General features: G+C 43.2%; 1 protein-coding gene across 4 annotated transcripts in view; it reads left to right on the forward strand.

Annotated features, from left to right (window-relative positions):
- The first annotated feature begins 26 nt into the window (after positions 1-26).
- The window catches only part of NIPA1 (NIPA magnesium transporter 1), a 100,230-nt gene continuing 72,850 nt past the window's right edge, over positions 27-27,406 (forward strand). For 2 of the 4 annotated variants that reach the window (XM_064296209.1, XM_064296211.1), the window contains exons 1-2: positions 82-186; positions 22,324-22,425. Coding sequence is in view for 1 of the 4 variants with exons in the window: in XM_064296208.1 (XP_064152278.1) it covers positions 27-186 (160 nt within the window). In the remaining 3 variants the exon portion in view is untranslated. Of the gene's footprint in view, positions 187-19,327; positions 19,875-22,323; positions 22,426-27,406 lie in introns of those variants that run through there. The other 2 variants (XM_064296210.1, XM_064296208.1) reach the window with 2 other exon arrangements.

The raw sequence follows: 27,406 nt of genomic DNA on the forward strand, positions 1-27,406 counted from the left end.
CGGCGGGCGCGGCGGGCGCGGGCGAGATGGGGGCTGCGGCGACGGCAGCGGCGGCCGGGGAGGGGGCGCGCAGCCCGAGCACGGCCGCCGTCTCGCTCGGCCTGGGCGTGGCCGTCGTGTCGAGCTTGGTGAACGGGTCCACGTTCGTGCTGCAGAAGAAGGGCATCGTGCGCGCCAAGCGGCGAGGTAGGGCCGGCCGGCGGCGGCCCGCGCTCCACCCCCGGGCTGTGCGCGCAGCCGGGTCCGGGGGGCGGCCGCAGGGGCCCGGGCTCTGTTGGGGCGGAGGGGGCCTGGCGCCCGGGGTTCTCCCCAGAGCAGGTGCGCGTCCCGACGGGGGAGGCAGCGCCGCAGGGCCTGGTCGGAGCGCGGGTCCTCGGGTCACAGGGCCGCGCGCTCCCCACGCCTTTCCAGGGTTACACGGACCGCTTGGGTACAGTCTGTGAAAAAAAGAGAACACATACACACAACGGAAGATGTGCTTAAGTTACAAGGTATGGTAGGGCCGCCGAGCTTCGCCCTCCCCGGTGGGAATAGGACCGAGCGGCCTGGGTTGCGCGCTAGGGCAGCGGGTGACAGGATGCGGCGTCATTGGTCCGGACAGCACCTTGGAAAAGTCTCTGCTGTGACCCCACATCTTCCCCTTCAGGCAGCTCCAGAAGTGGCCCAGAGATCACTGGGTGCGCTCCGCGCAGTGGTAGCTCCGTCTTCTGCCGCCCTTTTTCTCCCTTCCCAGCGGCCAGGGAGGCCTTGTTTAATTTTACAGGATTTCTCCAGTTGTCCACAGTTAGACCCTTAGTTCCCAGACCCTCCCAGCCCCTCTGCAGCCAAGCGACCGGGGCCTTTGGGTCCAGACTCTTGAGCTTCCCTGTCACACGCACGCACCCACTGCTAGGGAAATCTTCCTGTTTCCGAAATGGTGGTAGCATATTGCATGCCCAGAGGACTGATGGGTTTCCTGCCTTTGCTGTGCTCAGGGCCTGGAGTGCACTTTGGAATTCAAGGCCTGCTGATGCCCGGCACCTGGGAGTGGCCGCACCACCCCAGAACCTGAGAATAGAGCAGTGGGCAGTCCAGGCCAGGTCGGTGCCTAGGATGCAAAATTTAAGGAGAATAGAGCAGGAGGCCTGTTTTTCCCGTGTCTTCTGTTTCTGGTGTCTTTGATTGAGCCTTCTCTAGTTTAGATTTGAGCCATTTGAATACAACTGATCTTCAGTTTGAACAAAACTCAAGCCAGATTGAAAACAAAAAGTGGGCCCTCTAATATTCCCCTGGGAACCCTGGAGGCATAGAGGTTAAGAGTTGGGCTGCTAACCAAAAGGTCAGCAGTTCACATCCACCAGGTGCTCCTTGGAAACTCTATGGGGCAGTTCAACTCCGTCCTGTAGGGTTGCTATGAGTCAGAATCAACTCGACAACAGCAGGTTTGGTTTTTTTTTTTCTTTTTTTTTTTGGCTTAATACTCCCCTGGGTCAATGACACTACACCTGAATGATGTGGAAAGAGAGACATAGCACTTTTCCTGTGCCAGCGTCACTGTATGCCGAGAGTCCTGGGACAGTTTACTGAACTGATAATGCATGCTTTTAACCTGAAAAGTTTATTAGTTGTATTATCTCAGGAATTAAGAGCTCTCTGGGGAGGGGCATAACTGCAAGGTTAAGGGTTGTAAGAGGAAGTAAATTCTTTGAATAGCTGCTCAGGTTCTAGAACACAGTTGAAGCATTCTTGGAATGCCCTGAATCCTGAGCCAGAAGTGCCGTCACCAAAGAGACAAGGCCTGACAATTATGAGTGAAAATATAAAATCATGGGTATTTGCTAAAAGAATTTACCATTACAACGTTTTACATAAAATCTAAATAAAATCAAGTGTGACTTCCCAAGGATGTAGATATGTCTCTAAGTTAAGAAGCAGACATCTGGGCAGTGACAGTTTACTCAGGAAATGCCTGTGGCTTTGACAATCAGAGGCCAGTGAGTTGTTTGCTGTGACTCAAAAATAAACGCTCTTGTGCCCTTGAGGTGATGGATGAGAATGGCACTGGAGTCTTCCTCACAATAACCCATAACCTCATCATGAGACAAACCTAAATTGAGGGACGTTCTACAAAACTGACCGGTAGTCTGCAGAATTGTCAACGTCACCCAAGACAAGGAAAGTTCGAGAAACTGTCACAGCCCAGAGAAGCCTAAGGAGACATGATGACTAAATGTCGTATCGTATCCTAGATGGGGTACTGGAACAGAATAGGGGAAAAATAAGGAAGTCTAACTACACTTAGTTAATTAAAAAATGTATTGAGTGAAACAAAATATGTTGTTTCAGTTCAACTTGTATTCAAGGGAATTGGTGAATAAGAAAATAAAACATGGATCTACCTTAAAAAAACGACAGTGGATGACTGATGCTGTTATTTACATCTTCATTCTATGTCTTTAACTTAATACAATTGAAAATGTGATATTCATTAATTTGGTACTTAACAAATTTCTGCCCACTGCCACTGATTCAAGCTAGCTTTGTTATTTATGGTGGTGGAAGACAGACATAGAGTCTTGTTTTGGTAAATTTAGTTTTGATTTGTTCAACAAAATATTTACAAAATTTTTGTTATGTGCCAGGCATGGTTCTAGGTATTGAGGATACCGCAGTTTTCAAATATACACCTCATAAAATCTTTTTTTTATGTCTGCTAACAAGAGGCAGATTTGGCAATCATTAAATGACTAAATATGAGGAGGGAGGAAAAGGGGGCAGATAGTCCGCAAACTGGGAGTCAGATGCCTGTGTTCAGGGAGAGCTGACCGTTTGTCAGGCTGTAAAAGACTGTGTCTCACTGAAGTGTAAACTTAAAATGAGTTTCCATACTGCAGCGTTTCCAGAGGGAGAGAGTCTCCACTTTAGGGAGCCGAGCTCTGATCATAGTCCTCCTAGAACCTTTGAGGACACAACATCCTCGTAAAAGACCTTCCTAACGAATCCATCCCACCGATTGTTAACAACTGAATACAACTCTAGGATATGCCAGGAAGATGTCCTTTACCATATAGTTTCATGGTGTGATTGCTGGTTTTCTTGAAGTACTTTTGAACTACAGGGTCCGTGGGGAGTAGGCAAAGAGGTGTGGGTCCACTCATCACTTACATTATGTCTAGTTTTAGAGCCCAAATTTAAGGAGGGTTTAAATAAGAGAAATGAGGTAATTCTTAGGTTGGGAGGCATCTGTGGGAGCCTGTACAGTTACGGGCGCAGGTGCGGCAGCTGAAGAGGAGTGCGGGAGTCTGGGAGTGACTACAGGCCGGGGTGGGGGGACTGCAAGCAAGTCTTAGGACAGGCTTTTAGGAGACAGTCTCAGGAAAGTTGTGCTTCAATTTGCTGGAGTTTAAGAATTGGATAGTTTTATTAACTCCCTAGACCAGAATGAACCAGCTGATCTTTTTTTTTTTTTTTTAATTTTTGGAGAAAACATACATACCAAAATATTTGCCACAACAAAACTTCCACATTTACAACTCAATGACATTGGGTACATTTTCCATATTGTGACACCGTTATTGCTGTCCTCATCCAAAGCATTCCACCACCATTAACATAAACTCAGTGCCCCTCCAAACAAAAACTCCCCCTTTTCCTCTTACTCCCATGCCTGGTAACCATTAGTAGTCTTTGGTTTCATGTGTTTGTTTATTTCATAAAAGTGAGATCTTACAGTGTCTTTGTCATCTAGTACCACTATAACAGAAACACCACAAGCAGGTGTCTTTAACAAACAAATTTATTCTCTCACAGTCCAGGAGCCTAGAAGTCTGAATTCATGGTGCCAGTTCCAGGGAAAGGCTTTGTCTCTCTTTCGGCTCTGGAGGAAACTCCTTGTCATTAATATTTGCCGGTTGAGGAGCTTCTCAGCACAGGGACCCTGGGTCCAAAGGACGTGTTACTCTCCTGGCTCTTATTTCTTGGTGGTATGAAGTCCCCTACCTCTCTGCTTGCCTTTCTCTTTTATATCTCAGAAGAGATTGACTTAAGACACAACCTAATCTTGTAGATTGAGCCTGGTTAACATAACTGCCACTAATCCCACCTCATTAACATCAGTGGTAGGATTTACAACACATAGGAAAATCACTTTGGATGACAAAATGGTGGACAGTTACACAATACTGGGAATCATGGGCTAGCCAAGTTGACATATTTTGGGGGGACACAATTCAGTCTATAACATTCCACCCTTTGGCCTCCCAAAATTCATGTCCTTGCCACATGTAAAACACATTTACCCCATCATATAGCAGAAGTCTTAAATCAGCTCCAAGCCCAAAATCCAAAAAACTCCTCTTCATCTGTGAAATCTAGAGTACAAGTTATCTGCTTCCAAAATACAATGGTGGAACAGGCACAAGCTAGACATTTTCATTACAGATGGGAGAAACTGTGAGGGGAAAAGGGATAACAGGCACCAAACAAGTCAGCGTAACGCATTACATTAGCCTTCAAGGCTTGAAAATAATCCTCTGTTCTCTGATACCATTTACACAATGGCCCTATCCTTTAGACTCTGGACGTTGGCCACTCTTTCCAGATTCTGAGTGGTGGCTTCCTGGCCCTGGGCTTCAGCTCTGCCTTTCAGGCCCACTGGACTGGTAACTCTGCTCCCTCGCATTTGGGCGGCCTCATTCTCCTAGTCCATCTGAGTGGTGACCCTACCCCCGTGCCCTGGCAGGCTCTGTTCTTCTGCCCCTTGGGCGTGGCAGCCTCTCACCCTCAGCTTTGGGTAGTGAGTCCAGCTCCAATCTGCTAGCAACTGTGGACGGTAGCCCCACAATCCAGAACGGAGTTGATGAAGATCTGACTCTTTGAAACCTAAGAGGCTGTGACCCCATGCTTTGAAGCCCAGAGGCCATATCTCTACCCTTTAAGAACCCTGAGGTTGTGGCCCTACCCTTTGAGACTGAGGCAGCTGTGTTTTCTGTGTTCCTTGTCTCTTCAGCTTCTGCTTCCTGGTTCCTTGGCTTCTCAGGCCCTTGGGCCTGTTTACCTGCATCCGTCCTGCTGGGGCAAGTGTTCCAAAGCTCTTTAGCTCTACTGATAAGTGCCTGGAGGCACCCCACCCCACCAGAAATCCTCCCGCGCAAAGGCACTCAGCTGTCTCGCTCCGCGGATCAGCTCTAGTGCTGCCTGGCAGGTCTCCTAGTGCTGCTGCCGCCGTTTCTCTGCTGCTGCTGTTTCTCTGCTTCTTGCCGTCTGCCCCGTCCCCAGTGTAACAGCTTTCCTTACTTCCTCCTGAGTCCTTGCCAGAATTGTCTTTGATGCCCATAATTCCACCAACAGTCCCTTCAGGCAATCTAGGCTTTTACTATTAGGCACTTTAAAATTATTCCAGCCTCTATTCATTCACAGTTTCAAAACCACTTTCACATTTTAGTTATCAGAGCAGCATTCCACTCCTGGTACTAAACTCTGGCTCAGTCATCTAGTGCAGCTATAATAGAAATACCACAAGTGGATGGCTTTAACAAACAAATTTATTCTTTCACAGCTTAGGAGGCTGGAAGCTCGAATTCAGGGTGCCAGCTCCAGGGGAAGGATTTCTCTCTCTTCTGGCTCTGGGGGAAGGTCCTTGTCCTTAATCTACCTCGGTCGAGGAGCTTCTCAGTGCAGGGACCCTGGGTCCAAAGGATGCCCTATTCTCTGGCTCTTGTTTCTTGGTGGTATGAAGTCACCCTGCCTGTTCACTTCTCTCTTTTACATTGCAAACGAGATTAAGACACAACTTAATCTTGTAGATTGAGTCCTGCCTCATTAACATAACTGGTTTTAATCCCACCTCATTAACATCACAGAATTAGGATTTACAACACGTAGGAAAATCACACTGGGTGACAAAATAGTGAACAGTCCCACACAATTGGGAATCATGGGATGGCCAGTTTGACGTACATTTTGGGGGGACACAGTTCATGACATACGGTATTTGTCTTTTTGCAAGTGACGTATTTCGCTCAGCATGATGTTCTCAAGGTTCATCCATGTTGCGGCCTACGTCAGAACTTCATGTCTCTTTACAGCTGCGTAATATTCCATTGTGTGCATAGACCACATTATGTTTATCTGTTGCTCTGTTGATGGACATTTCAGTTGTTTCCACCTTTTGGCTATTGTGAAAAGTGCTACAGTGAACGTTGGTGTACAGGTTTCTGTTTGTGATCCTCCCTTCACTTCTTCTGGGTGTAGACTTAGTATTGGGATTGCTGGGCCATATGGTAATTCTATGTTCAACTTTTTGAGGAACTGCCAAAATGTTTTCCCCAGTGGCTGCACCATTTTACATTCCCACCAGCAGTGGATGAGGGTTCCAGTTTCTCCACAACCTTGTCAACACTTAATTGATATTTTTTTAATCATTGTCATTCTATTGGGGACGAAGTGATACGGCATTGTGGTTTTGATTTACATCTCCCTATTTTTTTTTTTTTTTAATAAGGTTCTATGGGTCAGAATTGACGTAACAGCAGACAACAGCAACAACGCCTAATGATGTTGAGCGTCTTTTTATGTACTTTTAGGCCATTTAATTATTGTTTTTGGTGAACTGTCTATTCAAGTCCCTTGTTCATTGGATTGAGGTGTTTATTTTTTATTGTAAAGTTGTAGAAGTTTAGTACAGATGTACCTCAGATATTATGGATTCAGTTCCAAACTATCACAATAAAGTGAACATTGCGATAAAGTAAGTCACACAATTTTTTTGGTTTCCCAGTGCATATGAAAGTTATGTTCACACCTTACTGTAGTCTGTTAAGTGTGCAATAGCATTATGTCTTAAAAAAAAAAAAACCCAATGTATATACCTTAATTAAAAAATACTTTATTGCTAGAAAATGCTAACCATCATCTGAACCCTCATCTGAACCCTCATCTGAGTCGGAATCTTTTTGCTGGTGGAGGGTCTTGCCTTAATGTTGATGGCTGCTGACTGATCAGGGTGGTGGTTGCTGAAGGTTGGGGTGGCTGTGGCAATTTCTTAAAATAACACAACAATGAAGTTTGCCCCATCGATTGACTCTTCTTTCATGAAAGGTTTTTCTTAGCATGCAATGCTGTTTGATATGATTTTACTCACAGTAGAACTTCTTCCAAAATTGGAGTCAATCCTGTCAAGTTGCCTCTGCTTTATCAACTAAGTTTATGTTGTTATGAGGTGTCACTGAGTCAATTCCAGCTCGTAGCTACCCTGTGTACAACAGAATGAAAAACTGCCCAGTCCTGTGCCATCTTTACACTCGTTGTTAACGCTTAAGCCTATTGTTGCAGCCACTGTGTCAGTCCATCTCATTGAGGATCGTCCTCTTTTTCGATGACCCTCTATTTTACCAAGCATGATGTCCTTCTCCAGGGACTGATCCTCCCTGACAACACGTCCAAAGCATGTGAGACATAGTCTCACCATCCTTGTTTCTAAGGAGCATTCTGGTTGAATTCTTCCAAGACGGATTTGTTTGTTCTTTTGGCAGTTCGTAAGACTAAGTTTAAAAAATGTTCTAAACCTTTTGTTGTCTTTTCAGCAATGTTTACAACTTCTTCCCTAGGAGGAGATTCCATCTCAAGAAACCAGTTTCTTTGCTCCTCTATAAGAAACAACTTCTCATCCGTTAACGTTTTATCATGAGATTGCAGCAAATTGAGTCATGTCTTCAGACTCCACTTCTAATTTTAGTTCTCTTACTATTTCATCATATTTGCACTTACTTCCTCCACTGAAGCCTTGAACCCCTCAAAGTCATCCATTAGGTTGTCATGGATTGAGTTGTGTCCCTCCAAAATATCTGTTAACTTAGCTGGGCCATGATTTCCACTGTTGTGTGATTGTTCACCATTTTATATGACTTTGCTATATGTTGTAAATCCTGTCACTATGATATAATAAGGTGGATTAGCAGCAGTTATATTGATGAGATCTAAGAGATTAGATAGTATCTTAAGCCAATCTTTTTTGAGATATAAAAGAGAGAAGTGAGCAGAGAGTTAGGGGAACCTCATACGACCAAGAAAGCAGTGCCGGGAGCAGAGCACGTCCTTTGGACCTGAGGTTCCTGCACTGAAATGCCCCCATACCAAGGGAGGACTGATGACAAGGACCTTCCTCCAGAGGTGACAGAGAGAGTCTTCCCCTGGAGCCAGCGCCCTGTGTTCAGACTTCTAGCCTACTGGACTGTGAGAGAGTAAACTCTTTGTTAAAGCCATCCACTTGTGGGTTTTCTGGTATAGCAGCACTGGATGACTAAGACACGGGTTGGAATCATCTTCTTCCAAACTCCTGCCAATGTTAATATTTTGATCTCCTGTGACTCACTGATGTTCTTAATGGCATCTGGAATGGTGAATCCTTTCCAGAAGGTTTTCAATTTACTTTACCCAGATCCATCAGAAGAATCACTGTCTGTGGTAGCTATAACTCTGCAAAACGTATTTCTTAAATGATAATACTTAAAAGCTGAAATTACTCCTTGATCCATGAACTGCAGAATGGATGTTGGGTTAGCAGGCATGAAACAACGTAAGAGCTCTTGGGTGACCAGGTGCAGTGTCAATGAGCAGTAATATTTTGAAAGGAATCTTTTTTTCTGGGCAGTAGGTCTCAACAGTGGGCTTAAAATATTCACTAAACCATGTTGTAAACAGAAACCCCTCTAACCAAAAAGTCAGCAGTTCGAATCCACCAGGTACTCCTTGGAAACCCTATGGAGCAGTTCTACTCTGTCCTATTGGGTCGCTATGAGTCAGAATTGACTCGATGGCAGCACGTTTTTTTTGGGGGGGGAGGGAAGGCTTATGTTGTAAACAGATGTGCTGTCATCCAGGCTTTCTTGTTCCATTTATGGAGCACAGACAGAGTAGATTTAGCATAATTCTTAAGGGCCCTAGGATTGTTGGAATAGTAAATAAGCATTGGCTTCAACGTAAAGTCACCAGTGGCTTTAGCACCTAACAAGAGAGTCAGCCTGTCCTTTGCAGCTTTGAGGCCAGACACCGACTTCTCCTCTCCAGCTATGAAAGCCCTAGATGGCTTCTTCCAATGTAAGGCTGTTTCATCCAGGCACCGACTTCTCCTCTCCAGCTATGAAAGCCCTGGATGGCTTCTTCCAACGTAAGGCTGTTTCATCCAGGCACCGACTTCTCCTCTCCAGCTATGAAAGCCCTGGATGGCTTCTTCCAATGTAAGGCTGTTTCATCCAGGCACCGACTTCTCCTCCCCAGCTATGAAAGCCCTGGATGGCTTCTTCCAATGTAAGGCTGTTTCATCCAGGCACCGACTTCTCCTCTCCAGCTACGAAAGCCCTGGATGGCTTCTTCCAATGTAAGGCTGTTTCATCCAGGCACCGACTTCTCCTCTCCAGCTATGAAAGCCCTGGATGGCTTCTTCCAATGTAAGGCTGTTTCATCCAGGCACCGACTTCTCCTCTCCAGCTATGAAAGCCCTGGATGGCTTCTTCCAATGTAAGGCTGGAATGGGGGAGGGCGGAGCCAAGATGGCGGACTAGGCAGACGTTACCTCGGATCCCTCTTACAACAAGGACACGGAAAAACAAGTGGATCGATCACATACATAACAATCTATGAACCCTGAACAACAAACACAGATTTAGAGACGGAGAACGAACTAATACGGGGAAGCAGCGATAGTTTCCAGAGCCTGGAGCCAGCGTACCAGTCAGGTACGGCACAAGCACAGAGACCTGCTCCACCCCCCTGAACTAACCCCGGGAGGGAGACCAGCCGGTTCCACGGGCGGCGTGGGACGCAGCCGGTAGCAGAAGTCCCTGGGAGGCAGTGACTGATCTTGGAGCAGAAAGAGCAGCATCCGAGCCGGGGAACCGTCCCGCAGGGATTTGGACTGCACGCAGGTACGCCATAAACACGGAGAGTTGCTCCACCCCCTGAACTAACCCCGGGAAGGGGACCAGCCGGGTCGCGCGGGCGGCGTGGGACGCAGCCGGTAGGAGAAGTCCCCGGGAGGCAGCGACTGGTATTGGAGCGGGGAGAACAGCGTTCCAGCTGGGACACTCGGTCGCGGCACAATCACGGGGAGCTACTCCACCCATCTGAACTAACCCCGGGAGGGGGCCCACCTGGTTCACGGAGGTGGCACGGCCACGCGGCTGGAGGGACAAGAAGTCCCCGGGAGGCAGCGACTGATTTTGGAGTCGAGAGTGCACCGTCCCAGTAGGGGAGCCTTGACGCTGGGCGTGGGGCTGGAAGCAGAGGATCTGACCGTGACTCCAGCGGGCCATACCCCCTGGGGGCAGCCTCCACACAGCCAGCACACATAGGCGACGCGCCTACGGGAATCTCAGATATAACAGTCATTCCAAGCAAGACAAGCAACTCTGGCTATATTCTGAGGTGCTACTCTCCTATCTCTCTGTTCCCTCCCCCACCCTCCCCAGGCGGCTTCATTAACATCTGAATAGCCTGAGCCAGAGGGAGAACTCTGATAGGGATCTGACTGCAGTTTTTTTTTAGCGGATTTTCTGGAAAAACTAGTTTCCCAGTGATGGCTCGGAGACAACAATCCATATCAAACCACTTAAAGAAGCAGACCGTGACAGCTTCTCCAACCTCCCAAACAAAAGAATCAAAATCTTTCCCAAATGAAGATACAATTTTGGAATTATCAGATACAGAATATAAAAAACTAATTTACAGAATGCTTAATGATATCACAAATGAAATTAGGGTATCTGCAGAAAAAGCCAAGGAACACACTGATAAAACTGTTGAAGAACTCAAAAAGATTATTCAAGAACATACTGGAAAAATTAATAAGTTGCAAGAATCCATAGAGAGACAACATGTAGAAATCCAAAAGATTAACAATAAAATTACAGAATTAGACAACGAACTAGGAAGTCAGAGGAGCAGACTCGAGCAATTAGAATGCAGACTGGGACATCTGGAGGACCAGGGAATCAACACCAACATAGCTGAAAAAAAATCAGATAAAAGAATTAAAAAAAATGAAGAAACCCTAAGAATTATGTGGGACTCTATCAAGAAGGATAACCTGCGTGTGATTGGAGTCCCAGAACAGGGAGGGGAGACAGAAAACACAGAGAAAATAGTTGAAGAACTTCTGACAGAAAACTTCCCTGACATCATGAAAGACGAAAGGATATCTATCCAAGATGCTCATCGAACCCCATTTAAGATTGATCCAAAAAGAAAAACACCAAGACACATTATCATCAAACTCACCAAAACCAAAGATAAACAGAAAATTTTAAAAGCAGCCAGGGAGAAAAGAAAGGTTTCCTTCAAGGGAGAATCAATAAGAATATGTTCTGACTACTCAGCAGAAACCATGCAGGCAAGAAGGGAATGGGACGACATATACAGAACACTGAAGGAGAAAAACTGCCAACCAAGGATCATATATCCAGCAAAACTCTCTCTGAAATATGAAGGCGAAATTAAGATATTTACAGACAAACACAAGTTTAGAGAATTTGCAAAAACCAAACCAAAGCTACAAGAAATACTAAAGGATATTGTTTGGTCAGAGAACCAATAATATCAGATATCAGCATAACACAAGGTCACAAAACAGAACGTCCTGATATCAACTCAAATAGGGAAATCACAAAAACAAACAAATTAAGATTAATTAAAAAAAAAATACACATAACAGGGAATCATGGAAGTCAATAGGTAAAAGATCACAATAATCAAAAAGAGGGACTAAATACAGGAGGCATTGAACTGCCATATGGAGAGTGATACAAGGCGATATAGAACAATACAAGTTAGGTTTTTACTTAGAAAAATAGGGGTATATAATGAGGTAACCACAAAAAGGTATAACAACTCTATAACTCAAGACAAAAACCAAGAAAAACGTAACGACTCAACTAACATAAAGTCAAACACTATGAAAATGAGGATCTCACAATTTACTAAGAAAAACGCCTCAGCACAAAAAAGTATGTGGAAAAATGAAATTGTCAACAACGCACATAAAAAGGCATCAAAATGACAGCACTAAAAACTTATTTATCTATAATTACCCTGAATGTAAATGGACTAAATGCACCAATAAAGAGACAGAGAGTCACAGACTGGATAAAGAAACACGATCCATCTATATGCTGCCTACAAGAGACACACCTTAGACTTAGAGACACAAACAAACTAAAACTCAAAGGATGGAAAAAAGTATATCAAGCAAACAATAAGCAAAAAAGAAGAGGAGTAGCAATATTAATTTCTGACAAAATAGACTTTAGACTTAAATCCACCACAAAGGATAAAGAAGGACATTATATAATGATAAAAGGGACAATTGATCAGGAAGACATAACCATATTAAATATTTACGCACTCAATGACAGGGCTGCAAGATACATAAATCAAATTTTAACAGAACTGAAAAGCGAGATAGATACCTCCACAATTATAGTAGGAGACTTCAACACACCACTTTCGGAGAAGGACAGGACATCCAGTAAGAAGCTCAACAGAGACACGGAAGATCTAATTACAACAATCAACCAACTTGACCTCATTGACTTATACAGAACTCTCCACCCAACTGCTGCAAAATATACTTTTTTTTCTAGCGCACATGGAACATTCTCTAGAATAGACCACATATTAGGTCATAAAACAAACCTTTGCAGAGTCCAAAACATCGAAATATTACAAAGCATCTTCTCAGACCACAAGGCAATAAAACTAGAGATCAATAACAGAAAAACGAGGGAAAAGAAATCAAATACTTGGAAACTGAACAATACCCTCCTGAAAAAAGACTGGGTTATAGAAGACATCAAGGAGGGAATAAGGAAATTCATAGAAAGCAACGAGAATGAAAATACTTCCTATCAAAACCTCTGGGACACAGCAAAAGCAGTGCTCAGAGGCCAACTTATATCGATAAATGCACACATACAAAAAGAAGAAAGAGCCAAAATCAGAGAACTGTCCCTACAGCTTGAACAAATAGAAAGTGAGCAACAAAAGAATCCATCAGGCACCAGAAGAAAACAAATAATAAAAATTAGAGCTGAACTAAATGAATTAGAGAACAGAAAAACAATCGAAAGAATTAACAAAGCCAAAAGCTGGTTCTTTGAAAAAATTAACAAAATTGATAAACCATTGGCTAGACTGACTAAAGAAATACAGGAAAGGAAACAAATAACCCGAATAAGAAACGAGAAGGACCACATCACAACAGAACCAAATGAAATTAAAAGAATCATTTCAGATTATTATGAAAAATTGTACTCTAACAAATTTGAAAACCTCGAAGAAATGGATGAATTCCTGGAAAAACACTACCTACCTAAACTAACACATTCAGAAGTAGAACAACTAAATAGACCCATAACAAAAAAAGAGATTGAAACGGTAATCAAAAAACTCCCAACAAAAAAAAGTCCTGGCCCGGACGGTTTCACTGCAGAGTTCTACCAAATTTTCAGAGAAGAGTTAACACCACTACTACTAAAGGTATTCCAAAGCATAGAAACTGACGGAATACTACCCAACTCATTCTATGAAGCCACCATCTCCCTGATACCAAAACCAGGTAAAGACATTACAAAAAAAGAAAATTATAGACCTATATCCCTCATGAACATTGATGCAAAAATCCTCAACAAAATTCTAGCCAATAGAATCCAACGACACATCAAAAAAATAATTCACCCATATCAAGTGGGATTTATACCAGGTATGCAAGGCTGGTTTAATATCAGAAAAACCATTAATGTAATCCATCACATAAATAAAACAAAAGACAAAAACCACATGATCTTATCAATTGATGCAGAAAAGGCATTTGACAAAGTCCAATGTAAGGCTGTTTCATCCAGGCACCGACTTCTCCTCTCTAGCTACGAAAGCCCTGGATGGCTTCTTCCAATGTAAGGCTTTTTCATCCAGGCACCGACTTCTCCTCTCTAGCTACGAAAGCCCTGGATGGCTTCTTCCAATGTAAGTCTGTTTCATCCAGGCACCGACTTCTCCTCTCCAGCTACGAAAGCCCTGGATGGCTTCTTCCAATGTAAGGCTGTTTCATCCAGGCACCGACTTCTCCTCTCCAGCTACGAAAGCCCTGGATGGCTTCTTCCAATGTAAGGCTGTTTCATCCAGGCACCGACTTCTCCTCTCTAGCTACGAAAGCCCTGGATGGCTTCTTCCAATGTAAGTCTGTTTCATCCAGGCACCGACTTCTCCTCTCCAGCTACGAAAGCCCTGGATGGCTTCTTCCAATGTAAGGCTGTTTCATCCAGGCACTAACTTCTCCTCTCCAGCTACGAAAGCCCTGGATGGCTTCTTCCAACGTAAGGCTGTTTCATCCAGGCACCGACTTCTCCTCTCTAGCTACGAAAGCCCTGGATGGCTTCTTCCAATGTAGGTCTGTTTTATCCAGGCACCGACTTCTCCTCTCCAGCTACGAAAGCCCTGGATGGCTTCTTCCAATGTAAGGCTGTTTCATCCAGGCACTAACTTCTCCTCTCCAGCTACGAAAGCCCTGGATGGCTTCTTCCAATGTAAGGCTGTTTCATCCAGGCACCGACTTCTCCTCTCTAGCTACGAAAGCCCTGGATGGCTTCTTCCAATGTAAGGCTGTTTCATCCAGGCACCGACTTCTCCTCTCCAGCTATGAAAGCCCTGGATGGCTTCTTCCAATGTAGGGCTGTTTCATCCAGGCACCGACTTCTCCTCTCCAGCTACGAAAGCCCTGGATGGCTTCTTCCAATGTAAGGCTGTTTCATCCAGGCACCGACTTCTCCTCTCCAGCTACGAAAGCCCTGGATGGCTTCTTCCAATGTAGGGCTGCTTCATCCAGGCACCGACTTCTCCTCTCCAGCTATGAAAGCCCTGGATGGCTTCTTCCAATGTAAGGCTGTTTCATCCAGGCACCGACTTCTCCTCTCCAGCTACGAAAGCCCTGGATGGCTTCTTCCAATGTAAGGCTGTTTCATCCAGGCACCGACTTCTCCTCTCCAGCTACGAAAGCCCTGGATGGCTTCTTCCAATGTAGGGCTGTTTCATCTGCATAGGAAACCTGCTGCTCAGTGTAGCCACCTTCATCAGTTATCTCAGCTGGATGTTCCCGATGACGTGATGCAGCTTCTCCCTCAGCACTTGCTGTTTCACCTTGCACTTCCGTGTCACGACGACAGCTTCTTTCCTTAACCCTCATGAACCAACCTCTCCTAGCCTCAGACTTTTCTTCCGCAGCTTCCTCACCTCGCTCAGCCTTCACAGAATTGAAGAGAGTGAGGGCCTTGCTCTGGTTTAGGCTTTGGCTTAAGGGAATGTTGTGGTTGGTTTGATACCCCACCCAGACCGCTAAAACTCTCTCCATATCAGCAATAAGGCTGTTTTACTTTCTTATCATTCGTGTGTTCACTGGAGTAGCACTTTTAATTTCCTTAAAAAGCATTTTCTTTGCATTCACAACTTAGCTAACCGTTTTGCACAGGAGGCCTTGTTTTTGGCCTATCTCAGCTTCAGACATGCCTTCTTCACAAAAGCTTAATCATTTCTAGCTTTTGATTTAAAGTGAGAGATGTGCGACTCTTCGTTTCACTTGCACAGTTAGATGCCACTGTAGGGTTATTAACTGGCCTAATTTGAATATTGCTGTGTCTCAAGGATCAGGGAGACTCAAGGAGAGGGAGAGAGATGAGGGAAGAGCTGGTGGGTGGAGCAGTCAAAACACACACAACATTTATTGAGTTCACTGTCTTATAGTGCAATGAAGCGAAGCACAATAAAACGATATTGGGCCCTTATCTGATATATGGGTTCCTGAAAATTTTCTCCTAATCTGTAGGTTGTGTTTTTGCTTTGTTGATAAAGTCCTTTGATGTACAAAAGTATTCAATTTTTATGAGGTCCCATCTATTTATTTTGTCTTTTGTTGCTTGGGTTTTTGTTATATTTGATAATCCATTTCTATCCACTGGCTCCCACTGCATCACCCCTACATTTTCTTCTAAGAATTTTATGGTTTTAGTTTTCACATTCATGTCCCTTATACATTTTATCTTTGTAATTTCTTCTATTTGTTGTTGTTGTTGAGAATATACACAACAGAACATAACTAATTCAATGGTTTCTATATGTGCAATTTAGTGACATTGATTCCTTGATCCATTTTGAATTAGTTTTTGTGTATGGTATAAGACATGGATCCTGATTCATGAAGCAGCTGACCTTTAAAAATATCCTACTCAGATTTGATAGCCTCTTTCCTGAGAGGAATGCACCTTAGAGATGTGACTGTTAAGACACGTGGAAGGTAAGTCATTTGTCTCATGTTAATGGAAACTGAGATGCAAGCACCTCATTCTCTGGTCTCCCTGTCTGCCTGAGGACTCTGTGAGCTTCTGGCCTCTGGGAGGCATGCATGCTGTTCTCTGCCTTTCCTGCCATTTCTGCCCTTGACACGTGGGCACACAACTAGGTACATGTAACCACACCCAGGGACAGACAGACATGCTGTCTTCTTCGCCTCTGCAATTCTTTGGGTCTTGGGTTAGTTTCTGCTGCTTGGAGGAAGCTCTAGACTGTGACAGGTGGGGTCAGTTGTCTCTCTGCCCAGCCCCCTCTTTTCCCCAGAACGTGTGAGGTAGTCGCCTGTTCACTTGTCTGTATTCCCTGTGGATCTTGCCCTTTCAAGGCTGTGTGGACACATGTTGCGTCCTCAGGGAGACGTGGGGTGGACACTAGCTGTGAGCAACAGTGGCGTGTGTGGACACGTGTCACGTCCTCAGGGAGACGTGGGGTGGACACTAGCTGTGAGCAGCAGTGGCGTGTGTGGACACGTGTTGCGTCGACAGGGAGACGTGGGGTGGACACTAGCTGTGAGCAACAGTGGCGTGAGGAGGCAGAAACTGAACCTTAGGTTTTATGAAAAGATTTCGGAGCTTTCTTCAGGTTACTTAGAGATGACCTTGTATACTCATGGCCCCTAGTAGGTAAGAGTCCCGAGCTGCTGCTAGATCTGAAAAGCTGTAACACTATCTTATTTTTAACTCTAAGAGAAGATCACTGATAAGGAATAGCTTGAGAATAGTGTGAAAGTTAGGAGGATTGGAGTGGCTTCACAGCCTGTACCTGGCTCCCTTGATACTATTTCCATAAAAGAAACGATGAAACCAAAAACAAACAAAAAAACCAAATCCGTTGCCATTGAGTCGAATCCAATTCATAACAACCCCGTAGGACGGAGTTGACCTGCCCCATGGGGTTTCCAAGGCTGTAATTATGGAAGCAGACTACCACATCTGTTTCCCGCAGGATGGCTGGTGGATTTGAACCACCAGGCTTTCAGTTAGCAGCTGAGCGCTTAACCACTGTGCCACCAGAGCACCAGATAAAGGGGCTGCTATTTACAGAAGACCTCTGGTGTCCCAGATTCATGTGTCTATCTTGGTTCTGTGGGTTGACTGAGCTTAGCTGGGCGTTTCTTGCCTGGGGACTCAGGTGGTGGCAATCAGCTAGTGGCGAGGGCCGAATCGTCTGAGTGATGGCAGTGGCCTCACAGGGTGGCCTCTTCACTTACCTGTCTGGTTCCTGGTCTGGGATAGTTGACATAGCTGGGACTTGCTGAGCACCTCTCTCTCCCTCCTTTCCCTTCCCCATCTCCCTGCCTCTCTCCTTTCCCTGCCCTTGTCTCTCCCTCTTGTTCCATGCAGCCTCCTCACACTTCGTTACCTTGGCCTTCCTTATAGCATGGTAATCTCAGAGAAGTTCAACTCACTTGTGGCCATTTTTTTAAAATCTGGCAAGTACAGAAAACTGTGAATAGAAAAATAAAAATTATTCATCTCTGCATGTCGAGATAACTGCTATTACAATTGGGGTATATTTCTTTCTCGTCATTTTCGGTACTTATATTTTTTAATTAATTTTTAATGAAAAATTTCTATATACTAAATATGTATATAACGCATATGTAGGCTGTAAAACTAAAAACCAAACCCACTGCAGTCGAGTTGATTCTGACTGGTAGTGATTCTATAGGACAGAGTAGAACTGCCCCCTATGGTCCCCAAGGAGTGGCTGGTGGATTCAAACTGCCGACCTTTTGGTTAGCAGCCTGAGCTCTTAACCACTACATCACCAGGGCTCCATGTGTTTAAATTTTTCATAACAAAAAGTTTAAAATATATTCTAAAAAATATATATCTCTAAAAATATTTTTAAAACTTTATTATGAAAAAATTTAAACATACAAAGTAGAACAAAAGTGTAATGAGTGTAATGGATCCCCATATACCTACCACCCAGCTCCAGTAGTCATCAGCTCTTGGCTAGTCTTGTTCGTCCGTACCCCAGTGCCAGCCAGTGGAATGTTTTCAAGCAAATTCCAATCAGAATACCATCTCATCTGTATATTGTGGTGAAGATCTTTTTGTTATACATAAACACAATGCCTTTTTTGTACCTTAAAATTAACAGTAATTATTGAATATTCTCAAATATCTGGTGGGTGGAGGAACGTCCATCACTGTGATGGAGAAAGGAGAAAAGAAAACCCTTCTGTCAGTTAAGGCAGGAAGAAAGAGGAAGCTCTTTATAGTCAGACACCATGTCTTGTGGATCTTTAAAAGTCTTTATATCCACTAAGGACTGTGCAAGTTGATGGTTCTCAATAAACGGATAGACTAAAGAAATAGAATACAACTATTCCCTGGGGATTTCCCTGGAGGAAGTAGGGAGAGGAAGGAGAATGTATTAATGTATGTTGTTATTAGGTGAGGTCGAGTCAATTTCGACTCATAGCGACCACATGCGACAGAGTAGAGCTGCCCGTAGGGTTTTCTAAGCTGTAGTCTTTACAGGGGCAGATCGCCAGGTCTGTCTCTTGTGGGTGAAGCCACTTGGTAGGTTCAGTTAGCAGCCAAGTGCTTAACTATTATGTCACCAAGGCTCCTTTTGTTAATGTATACTGGATTTTTATTTTCCATTTGAAACACAGAATGTCATTTCCCATTGAAACTGTGAGGATGCTTATGGTGGCTAGTTGCATTATGGTCAGCATTGTATGGGCTAACAGAAATGTAATCCTGTTTCTAAATATTTCTTCTTTTTTTATAATATTTGGAGTATAATTATATAGAATAAGCTTCACAGATCTTAAGGATACAATTTAATGAGTTTTGAGAAAAAAATATGCCTGTGTAACCAAAGAAAAACCATTGGAGATTTTATATATATGTATATACACACATACATATATAGAAGAACATATGGAATGTATATATATATATATATATATATATATATGATGAGTGCAACACCATTCCTCTTCAAGTTGTCATTCCTAGCATAGTAGACTATATGATTGTCCAATTCAAAATGGCTAATACCAGTACTTTTCAGCTCAGTAATGCCTAAGATATCGATGTTTATGTGTTCCATTTCATTTTTGACAATTTCCAATTTTCCTAGATTCATACTTTGTACATTCCAGGTTCTGATTATTAATGGATGTTTGCAGCTGTTTCTTCTCATTTTGAGTCGCGCCTGCATTATGCAGATGACACAACCTTGCTTGCTGAAAGTGAAGAGGACTTGAAGCACTTACTAATGAAGATCAAAGACCACAGCCTTCATATGGATTGCACCTCAACGTAAAGAAAACAAAAATCCTCACAACTGAACCAATGAGCAACATCATGATAAATGGAGAAAAGATTGAAGTTGTCAAGGATTTCATTTTACTTGGATCCACGATCAACACCCATGGAAGCAGCAGTCAAGAAATCAAAAGATGCATTGCGTTGGGTAAATCTGCTGCAGAGGACCTCTTTAAAGTGTTGAAGAGCAAAGATGTCACCCTGAAGACTAAGGTGTGCCTGACCCAAGCCATGGTATTTTCAGTTGCATCATATGCATGTGAAAGCTGGACAGTGAATGATGAAGACCGAAGAAGAATTGACGCCTTTGAGTTGTGCTGGTGAAGAATATTGAATATACCATGCAGTGCCAAAAGAACAAATGAGTCTGTCTTAGAAGAAGTACAGCCAGAATGCTCCTTAGAGGCAAGGATGGCAAGGCTGCGTCTTATATACTTCAGAAATGTTGTTTTGAGGAGGGATCAGTCCCTGGAGAAGGACATCATGCTTGGCAGAGTACAGGGTCAGCGGAAAAGAGGAAGACCCTTAATGAGGTGGATTGACACAGTGGCTGCATCAATGAGCTCAAGCATAACAACAATTGTAGGGATGGCTTAGGACCAGGTGATCTCTCGTTCTGTTGTGCATAGGGTCGCTATAAGTTGGAACCGACTCGACGGCACCTAACAACAACAAGAAATATATATAGAAGGATATCTATATCTATATATAAGAATTCTGATCAGAAGGGGGAAAATGTAGGGCAGAATTTCAAATTTTTCATGAACTCCAGACTTTCTGGAGCCGTGTAGGCTGTCAGAACCCCTGAAAATACTGTTCTGAGATAATCTTTAAACATTAAACCAAAAATATTCCCTAAGTCTTCTTAAAACCAAGCAGTAGTTTAGTTTAACTAGTAAAAAATGTCTGCTTTGAGCATTATACTCTTTCAAGAACCATGTATATGGGATCAAAGTGGCAACAGCAGCTTGAAAGATTAGATAGGAACCTTAGAGGGCAGTGAGTTTATGTTATCGGAGGAGGAACAGCTCAGAAAAGGAGGGTGAGAATGGCTGCACAGCTCTCAGAATGTAGTCAGTATCACTGAATTGTACATATGTTGTGTTGTTAGGTGTCATTGAGTTGGTTCTGACTCATAGGAACCCTATGTACAAGAGAACAGAACACTGCCCAGTCCTGCACCATCCTCACGATTGTTGTTATGCTTGATCCCATTGTTGAAGCCACTGTGTCAATCCATCTTGTTGAAGGTCCTCCTCTTTTACGATGACCGTCTACTTTACTAAGCGTGATGTCCTTCACCAGGGACTGTCCCTCCTGATAACGTGTCCAAAGTATGTGTTTTAGTCATCTGATACTGCCATAACAGAAATACCACAAGTGGATGTCTTTAACAAAGAGAATTTATTTTCTCACAGTCTGGTAGGTTACAAGTCCAAATTTAGGGCATCGTCTCTTGGGAAAACCTTTCTCTGTCAGCTCTGGAGCAAGGTCTTTGTCCTCAGCCTTCCCCTGGTCGAGGAGCTTCTCAGGTGCAGGGGCCCTGTGTCCAAAGAACGCACTCTGCTCCTGTTGCTGCTTTCTTGGTGGCATGAGGTCCCCAACTGCTTGCTTCACTTTCCTTTAATCTCTTGAAAGATAAAATGTGGTACAGGCCATACCCCAGAGAAACTCCCTTTACCTTGGATCAGGGAGGTGATCTGAGTAAGAGTGGTGTTACAATCCCACCTTAACCATCTTAACATAAAATTAAAATCACAAAATGGATGATAACCACACATGGCCTAACCAAGCAGATACACACGGTTTTTGGGGGACGCAATTCAGTCCATGACAGTAGGTGAGATGAAATCTCTTCATCTTAGGGAGCATCCTGGCTCTACTTCTTCCGAGACAGATTTGTTTGTTCTTCTGGCAGTCCATGGTATATTCGATATTCTTCGCCAACACCATAATTGAAAGATGTTACTTCTCCAGTCTTCCTCATTCATTGTCCAACTTTCGCATGCATCTGAGGCGATTGAAAATACCATTTTTGGGTCAGGCGTACCTTTAACACTTTAAAAAGGTCTTTTGCAGCAGATTTGAATTGGTGTATGTTTTGCTATGTATATTCTTATCAACAATAACAAAATAAATTAAGAAAAAGAAAGATTGATCATTGTCATCACTATAGAAAAGTCTCTTGTCATTTTCCAGTCTATTCTCTCCACACCAAAACACCCATCATTTTGATATCTATTCGTATAGATTAGATATGTTCTACCTGTTCTTGAACTTCATGTGAATGAATGCACACACTATATAATCTCTTGTGTCTAGGTTTTATTGCTGAGTGTGGCTTTAAAATTCATCATGATGTGTGCATTAGAATCATGTTCCTTATTATTGCTGGGTCGTGTTCCAGCGTTTGAGTACACATGATGTGCTTATCCATTTTCATGTTGTTGAACATTTTGATTGTTTCCAAATATTTCCTATTCAAATAAAGTTGCAGTGAACATTCTTATATAACTGTTTTTGTGGCCTTAATGTTTTGTTTTTCTTGGGTAAATACCTTGGAGTAGTAGTGCTGGATTATAGGGTAGGTATAAAAGAAAAAAAATTTTTTTTATATGCTTAACTTTTAAGAAATTGCTAAACTTTTTTTTTTTTTTTTTAGCACAACAGTTGTACCATTTACATTCCCATCAGTAATCTGTGAGATTTCCAGTGGCTCCACATTCTCTCCAACATTTGATGTTATCATCTGTTTAATTTTCATGTGAGTGAACAGTGGTATCTTGTTGTGATTTTAATTTGCATTTCCCTGATACCTAATGAAATTGAGTGTTTCTTCATGAGCTTATATACCAAAAAAACAAACCAAGCCTCTTGTCATCAAGTCGATTCTGACTCATAGTGACCTTATAAGACAGAATAGAACTGCCCAATATGGTTTCCAAGACTGTAATCTTTACAGAATCAGACTCCCACGTCTTTCTCCCGAGGAGTGGCAGATGGGTTAAAATTGCTGACCTTTCCGTTAGCACCAAGCCCTTTAACCGTTGCACCACCAGGGCTCCATGAGCTTATATATCCTTATTTGTGAAATATCTTTTCAAGACTTTTGGTTATATTTGTCTTTTTTTATTATTAATTATTAGGAGTTTTAAATATAATCTGGTTATTAAGCCCTTTGCTCGATATAGGAAATGCAAATATTCTTTCTGTGGCTTGCCTTTTAATCTTCTTAATGGTGCCTTTTGAAGAGTGGTACAGTGATTAAGACCTACCACTGCTAACCAAAAGGTTGGCGGTTTAAATCCACCAGCTACTCCTTGGAAACCGTGTGGAGTAGCTCTACTCTGTTCTATAGGACCTCTATGAGTCAGAATCAACTCAACAGCAGTGGGTTTATGGGTTAGTTTAACATTTTTTTTTTTCTTTTGTGGTTAATGCTTTTTGATTTCTGCCTAAAAAGTCTTTGTCTCTCCTCAAGTCACAGTGATACCCTCCTGTGTTTCTTTCTAGGAAATTTATAACTTTGGCTTTTACCTCTACGTATGTTAGCCACCTTGAGTTAATTTTTATATATGATCTGAGGAATGACTCAAGGTTTCATCTTATTCCTAGTGACATCCAGTTGGTTAGCACCATTTGCTAAAGAGACTTTCACCATTGAATTGTACTGGTGCTTCAGTCTGTGATCTGACTGTACATGTGTGGGGGCACTTCTGAACTCTCTGTTTGGTTCTGTTACTCTGTATGCCTGTCCTTATGCCAGTACCACATTGTTTTGATTACTGTTGTTTTATAGTAAATCTTAAAATCAAATAGTTATATCCTCCAACTTTGTTCCTTTTTTTTTTAAGTTTGCCAAACTATTTCTTTAGAAAAATTATTTCTGTGTATCTAATAACCAAAATGTGAAAGAACTTTAAGCACTGAATCCATTCATGAGTTAACAACTGTTGTTGTTAGATACTGTCAATTCAGTTTCTCCTGAGTACTCAAATTCATTCTAATACTTAATGCCTTCATCTAACTGTGTTAATGTCATAAAATTTCTTGATCATTAGTCCCTTTGAAAGAACTCTGTAAAAAACTCTGTAGCATCTTTTTATAGATTTTTAAAGTCAAGGACACACTCACAGTCTTACCTGGTTTATGAGTGGAGACAGTTTTTCTATGGTATAATCAAAGGGGATAGTCAAAAGGCAAATAAATTAGATGATAGTATTTTTATATTAGGAAGTCATATTTTAAGAAAATTACTGATATACATTTATAACTAAATGGAAGGTTGTAAAAGCCGCAAACCCATTTGTATATTACTACCGTTTGATCTTATCATCTTGACAAATATCTTTTGTATTTGCACAAACGCTTTTTCTTAAAGTTGAGCTGTTACAAACAACCACCCGACTCTGAACCACTTTAACATACAAGGTTTCTAATGAGGGAAAAAGCCCCTAGAACTTGGCTACTGGCTTTCTGTACACTCCACATGTAAGAACAAAGGGGAGACAGCATGAGTGTAGTAAAACAAAGATAGGAAGTCCCCAGTGTTTTGCAGTTCTGTGGATCTCTAATATTGCTGAGCCCAGAACATCTAAGGAGTAACAGAGTAGAGGTATGAGCCAGGAGGTGGAGGTTCCTGGGCATAAGGCTTGATCAGGTACCTCCGGAGGGTACTTGGTGAGTGACTTTAGGAACTTTAAGGACAGTGATGCTTGAGGGTAAAACTCTGAAGAAAACCAGTAATTTTAGAACTTAACAGGGAAATATCCATTTTTAACAGAGCTCGAGGACTAAAATGCAATGCAAGCTCCCAGGGGCCCCTGGCCAAAGGAGGAAGGAATACAAAGCAGCCAGCTCAGTGAGTGAGGCTGAGCACTACTAGGTGGGCATGCAGAGCTGTGAACCTGGTTCAGGGCAGAGCACTTAGGATGCTGTTAATCTGAGGTGCTAGTTGATCACGTGGAGGAGCATTGCTTCGATCTGTGAGCAAAGGTGTGAGCAAGTATCCAGAGAGGGAAGAATCACACTTACTTAATGTCCATAATGCCCAGGAAAGATTTGCCTAATATTGGCTTAAGAGGTGAGGGTGACCTAAATACCTTTTGGATTTCAGCAAATACAAACTCCATCTGGCTCAATTGTCATAATATAGTTTATAAAAAAAATGTTCTACGTTCTACTTTGGTGAGTAGTGTCCTGGGTCTTAAAAGCTTGTGCGCGGCCATCCAAGATACTCCACTGGTCTCACCCCTTCGGGAGCAAGGGAGAATGAAAAAAACTAAAGATGCAAGGGAAAGATTAGTGCAAAAGACTAATGGACCACAACTACCATGGCCTCCACCAGACTGAGTCTAGCACAACTAGATGATACCTGGCTATGACCACTGACTGCTCTGACGGGCATCACAATAGAGGGCCCAGGACAGAGCTGGAGAAAAATGTAGAAGAAAATTTTAACTCACACACACACACACACACACACACACACACACACACACACACACAAAGACCAGACTTACCAGTCTGACAGAGACTGGAGAAACCCCAAGAGTATGGCCCTCAGACACCCTTATAGCTCAGTAATGAAGCCACTCCTGAGATTCATCCTTCAGCCAAAGATTAGACAGGCCCATAAAACAAGACTAAATGGGCACACCAGCCCAGGGGCAAGGACAAGAAGGCAGGAGGAGACAGGAAAGCCACTAATGGGGAACCCAAGGTAGGGAATGGGAGAGTGTTGACATGTTGTGGGGTTGACAACCAATGTCACAAAACAATGTATGTATTAATTGTTTAATGAGAAACTAGTTCTATAAACCTTCATCTAAAATACAGTAAATATATATATATGTAAATAATAATAAAATGAAGAGCCTGAGGTCCTCACTGGCCACTTGTATTCTTGGACCAGTTTTCACTGCATGAGGGCCCACCACATCCCAGCATTACAGCGGTGATTCCATGTCTTCACAAGGAATTGTGAACAAAATGACTCTGTCTTCCCCTACCCTCAGTGTAGACCTAAATAGGAAGACTGTAACTGCTTCCTCAATTCCAAAGTACCTGAAATCTTTTTCTATCAAACATAAAACTCTAAAACGTTGTTGAATAAATTACATTGTGCGTCTTCTGTAAAAATAAGCTTTGAGATATTTTAGAATGAAAAATATTGATGGTTATTTAAAATGAAGACTAAGAACATTGACATACCCAAAAGAAAGCTGGGCTGGCTATACTAATATCAGAATAAACTATAAGACAAAGACTGTCACTGGAAACAAAGAAATTTTATAACAATCCATTGGGAAGACATAACATCCATAAACATATATATGTACCTAAAAAAAAAAAAAAGTCCCAAAATACATGACGCAAAAACTGAGAATAAAAAATAGACATTTTAGAGGCAGGGCCAAGATGGCTGACTAGGCAGAAGCTTCCACTGAACCCCCTTGCAACAACCAAAAAAAAAAAAAAAACCAAACCCACTGCCATCGAGTCGATTCCAACTCATAGCTACCCTATAGGACAGAGTAGAACTGCCCCATAGAGTTTCCAAGGAGCGCCTGGCGGAAAAACAAGTGAATCGATTACATATATGACAATCTACGAACGGTGACCATCAAACACAGAACTAAGGAATCGATGTGAGTGATGGGAGCGAGAGACCGTGCGGAAGCAGCAACTAGCTGCTGAGCCTGCGCAGCACCTTAGTTCTGATTCCTTGGTGCTGTTCTTTGGTGTGAATATGTGGTGGGGCTGATGGTGGTTTCCTGAGACACAGCAAGCATGGGACGCAGCCCTAACCCCCTGGGGAAATCTCAGTGGGAACCCAGTCAGTGCACACAGGCTACACACTGACGTGAGTGATGGGAGTGAGAGACTACGTAGAAGTAGTGACTAATTGCCGAGCCTGCGCAATGCCTTAGCCCCATTCCTTGGTGCCGTTCTTGGCGCGAATGCTATGGGGCTGATGGTAGTTTCCTGAGACACGGCAAGCACAGGACGCAGCCCTGACCCCCTGGGGCAATCTCGGCAGGGACCCAGACAGTGCACACAGACTACACACGCCTCTGGAATCTGAGATAAAACAGCGCTCTCAACACAAGTGATTTTTGATTTTGTCTATTTTACTGCGCTACTCTCCTGTGTGATCCCTCCCCTCCCTGCCCTAGCTGGCTTCATTAACATTCGAATTCCCTGGGCCTGAGATAGAAGTGCCGTGCTTTTTCTGACCCATTCTCCTGGACTGGGAGAAGTAGCAAATTAACAAATGGGAAAAATACTTTCCTGACTCCCCTAAACTGGAAGATCAGAGCAGAAGCAGCTCCAGTCCAGGCATAAGAGATCCACAGACTTTGGCTTTCACTCCTTCATGGAACCAGGTGGCTATTATAGTGCAAAGGCAAATCTATTAGAGGTCTGACTATAATTGTTTCAGCTGAGCAGTGGAGAGGCAGGTTTTGGAGGTCTGATACTGCTCTACCTATTAAACAGAGCCCTCACCTTCCCACATACAGGAACTGAGGGCTGAGGCTCCATCCACACCACCTAGCCACCCACAAGAGGGGTCTGAGGATAGTGGTGCCTACCAGTCTTTACAGGTACAAGCATTGGGTGCATACGGTACAGCTGCAGAGCCCACCCACCAAAGGGCTGTAGAGATCAGAGATGCTCCTTCCTCACTGGCACTTGGGGGAAGGCTGTCAGCACCCTGTCCTCAGAGTGTGACCCCCTGCTGC

This window comes from Loxodonta africana, chromosome 13, assembly GCF_030014295.1.
Source record: "Loxodonta africana isolate mLoxAfr1 chromosome 13, mLoxAfr1.hap2, whole genome shotgun sequence".
NCBI lineage: Eukaryota > Metazoa > Chordata > Mammalia > Proboscidea > Elephantidae > Loxodonta > Loxodonta africana.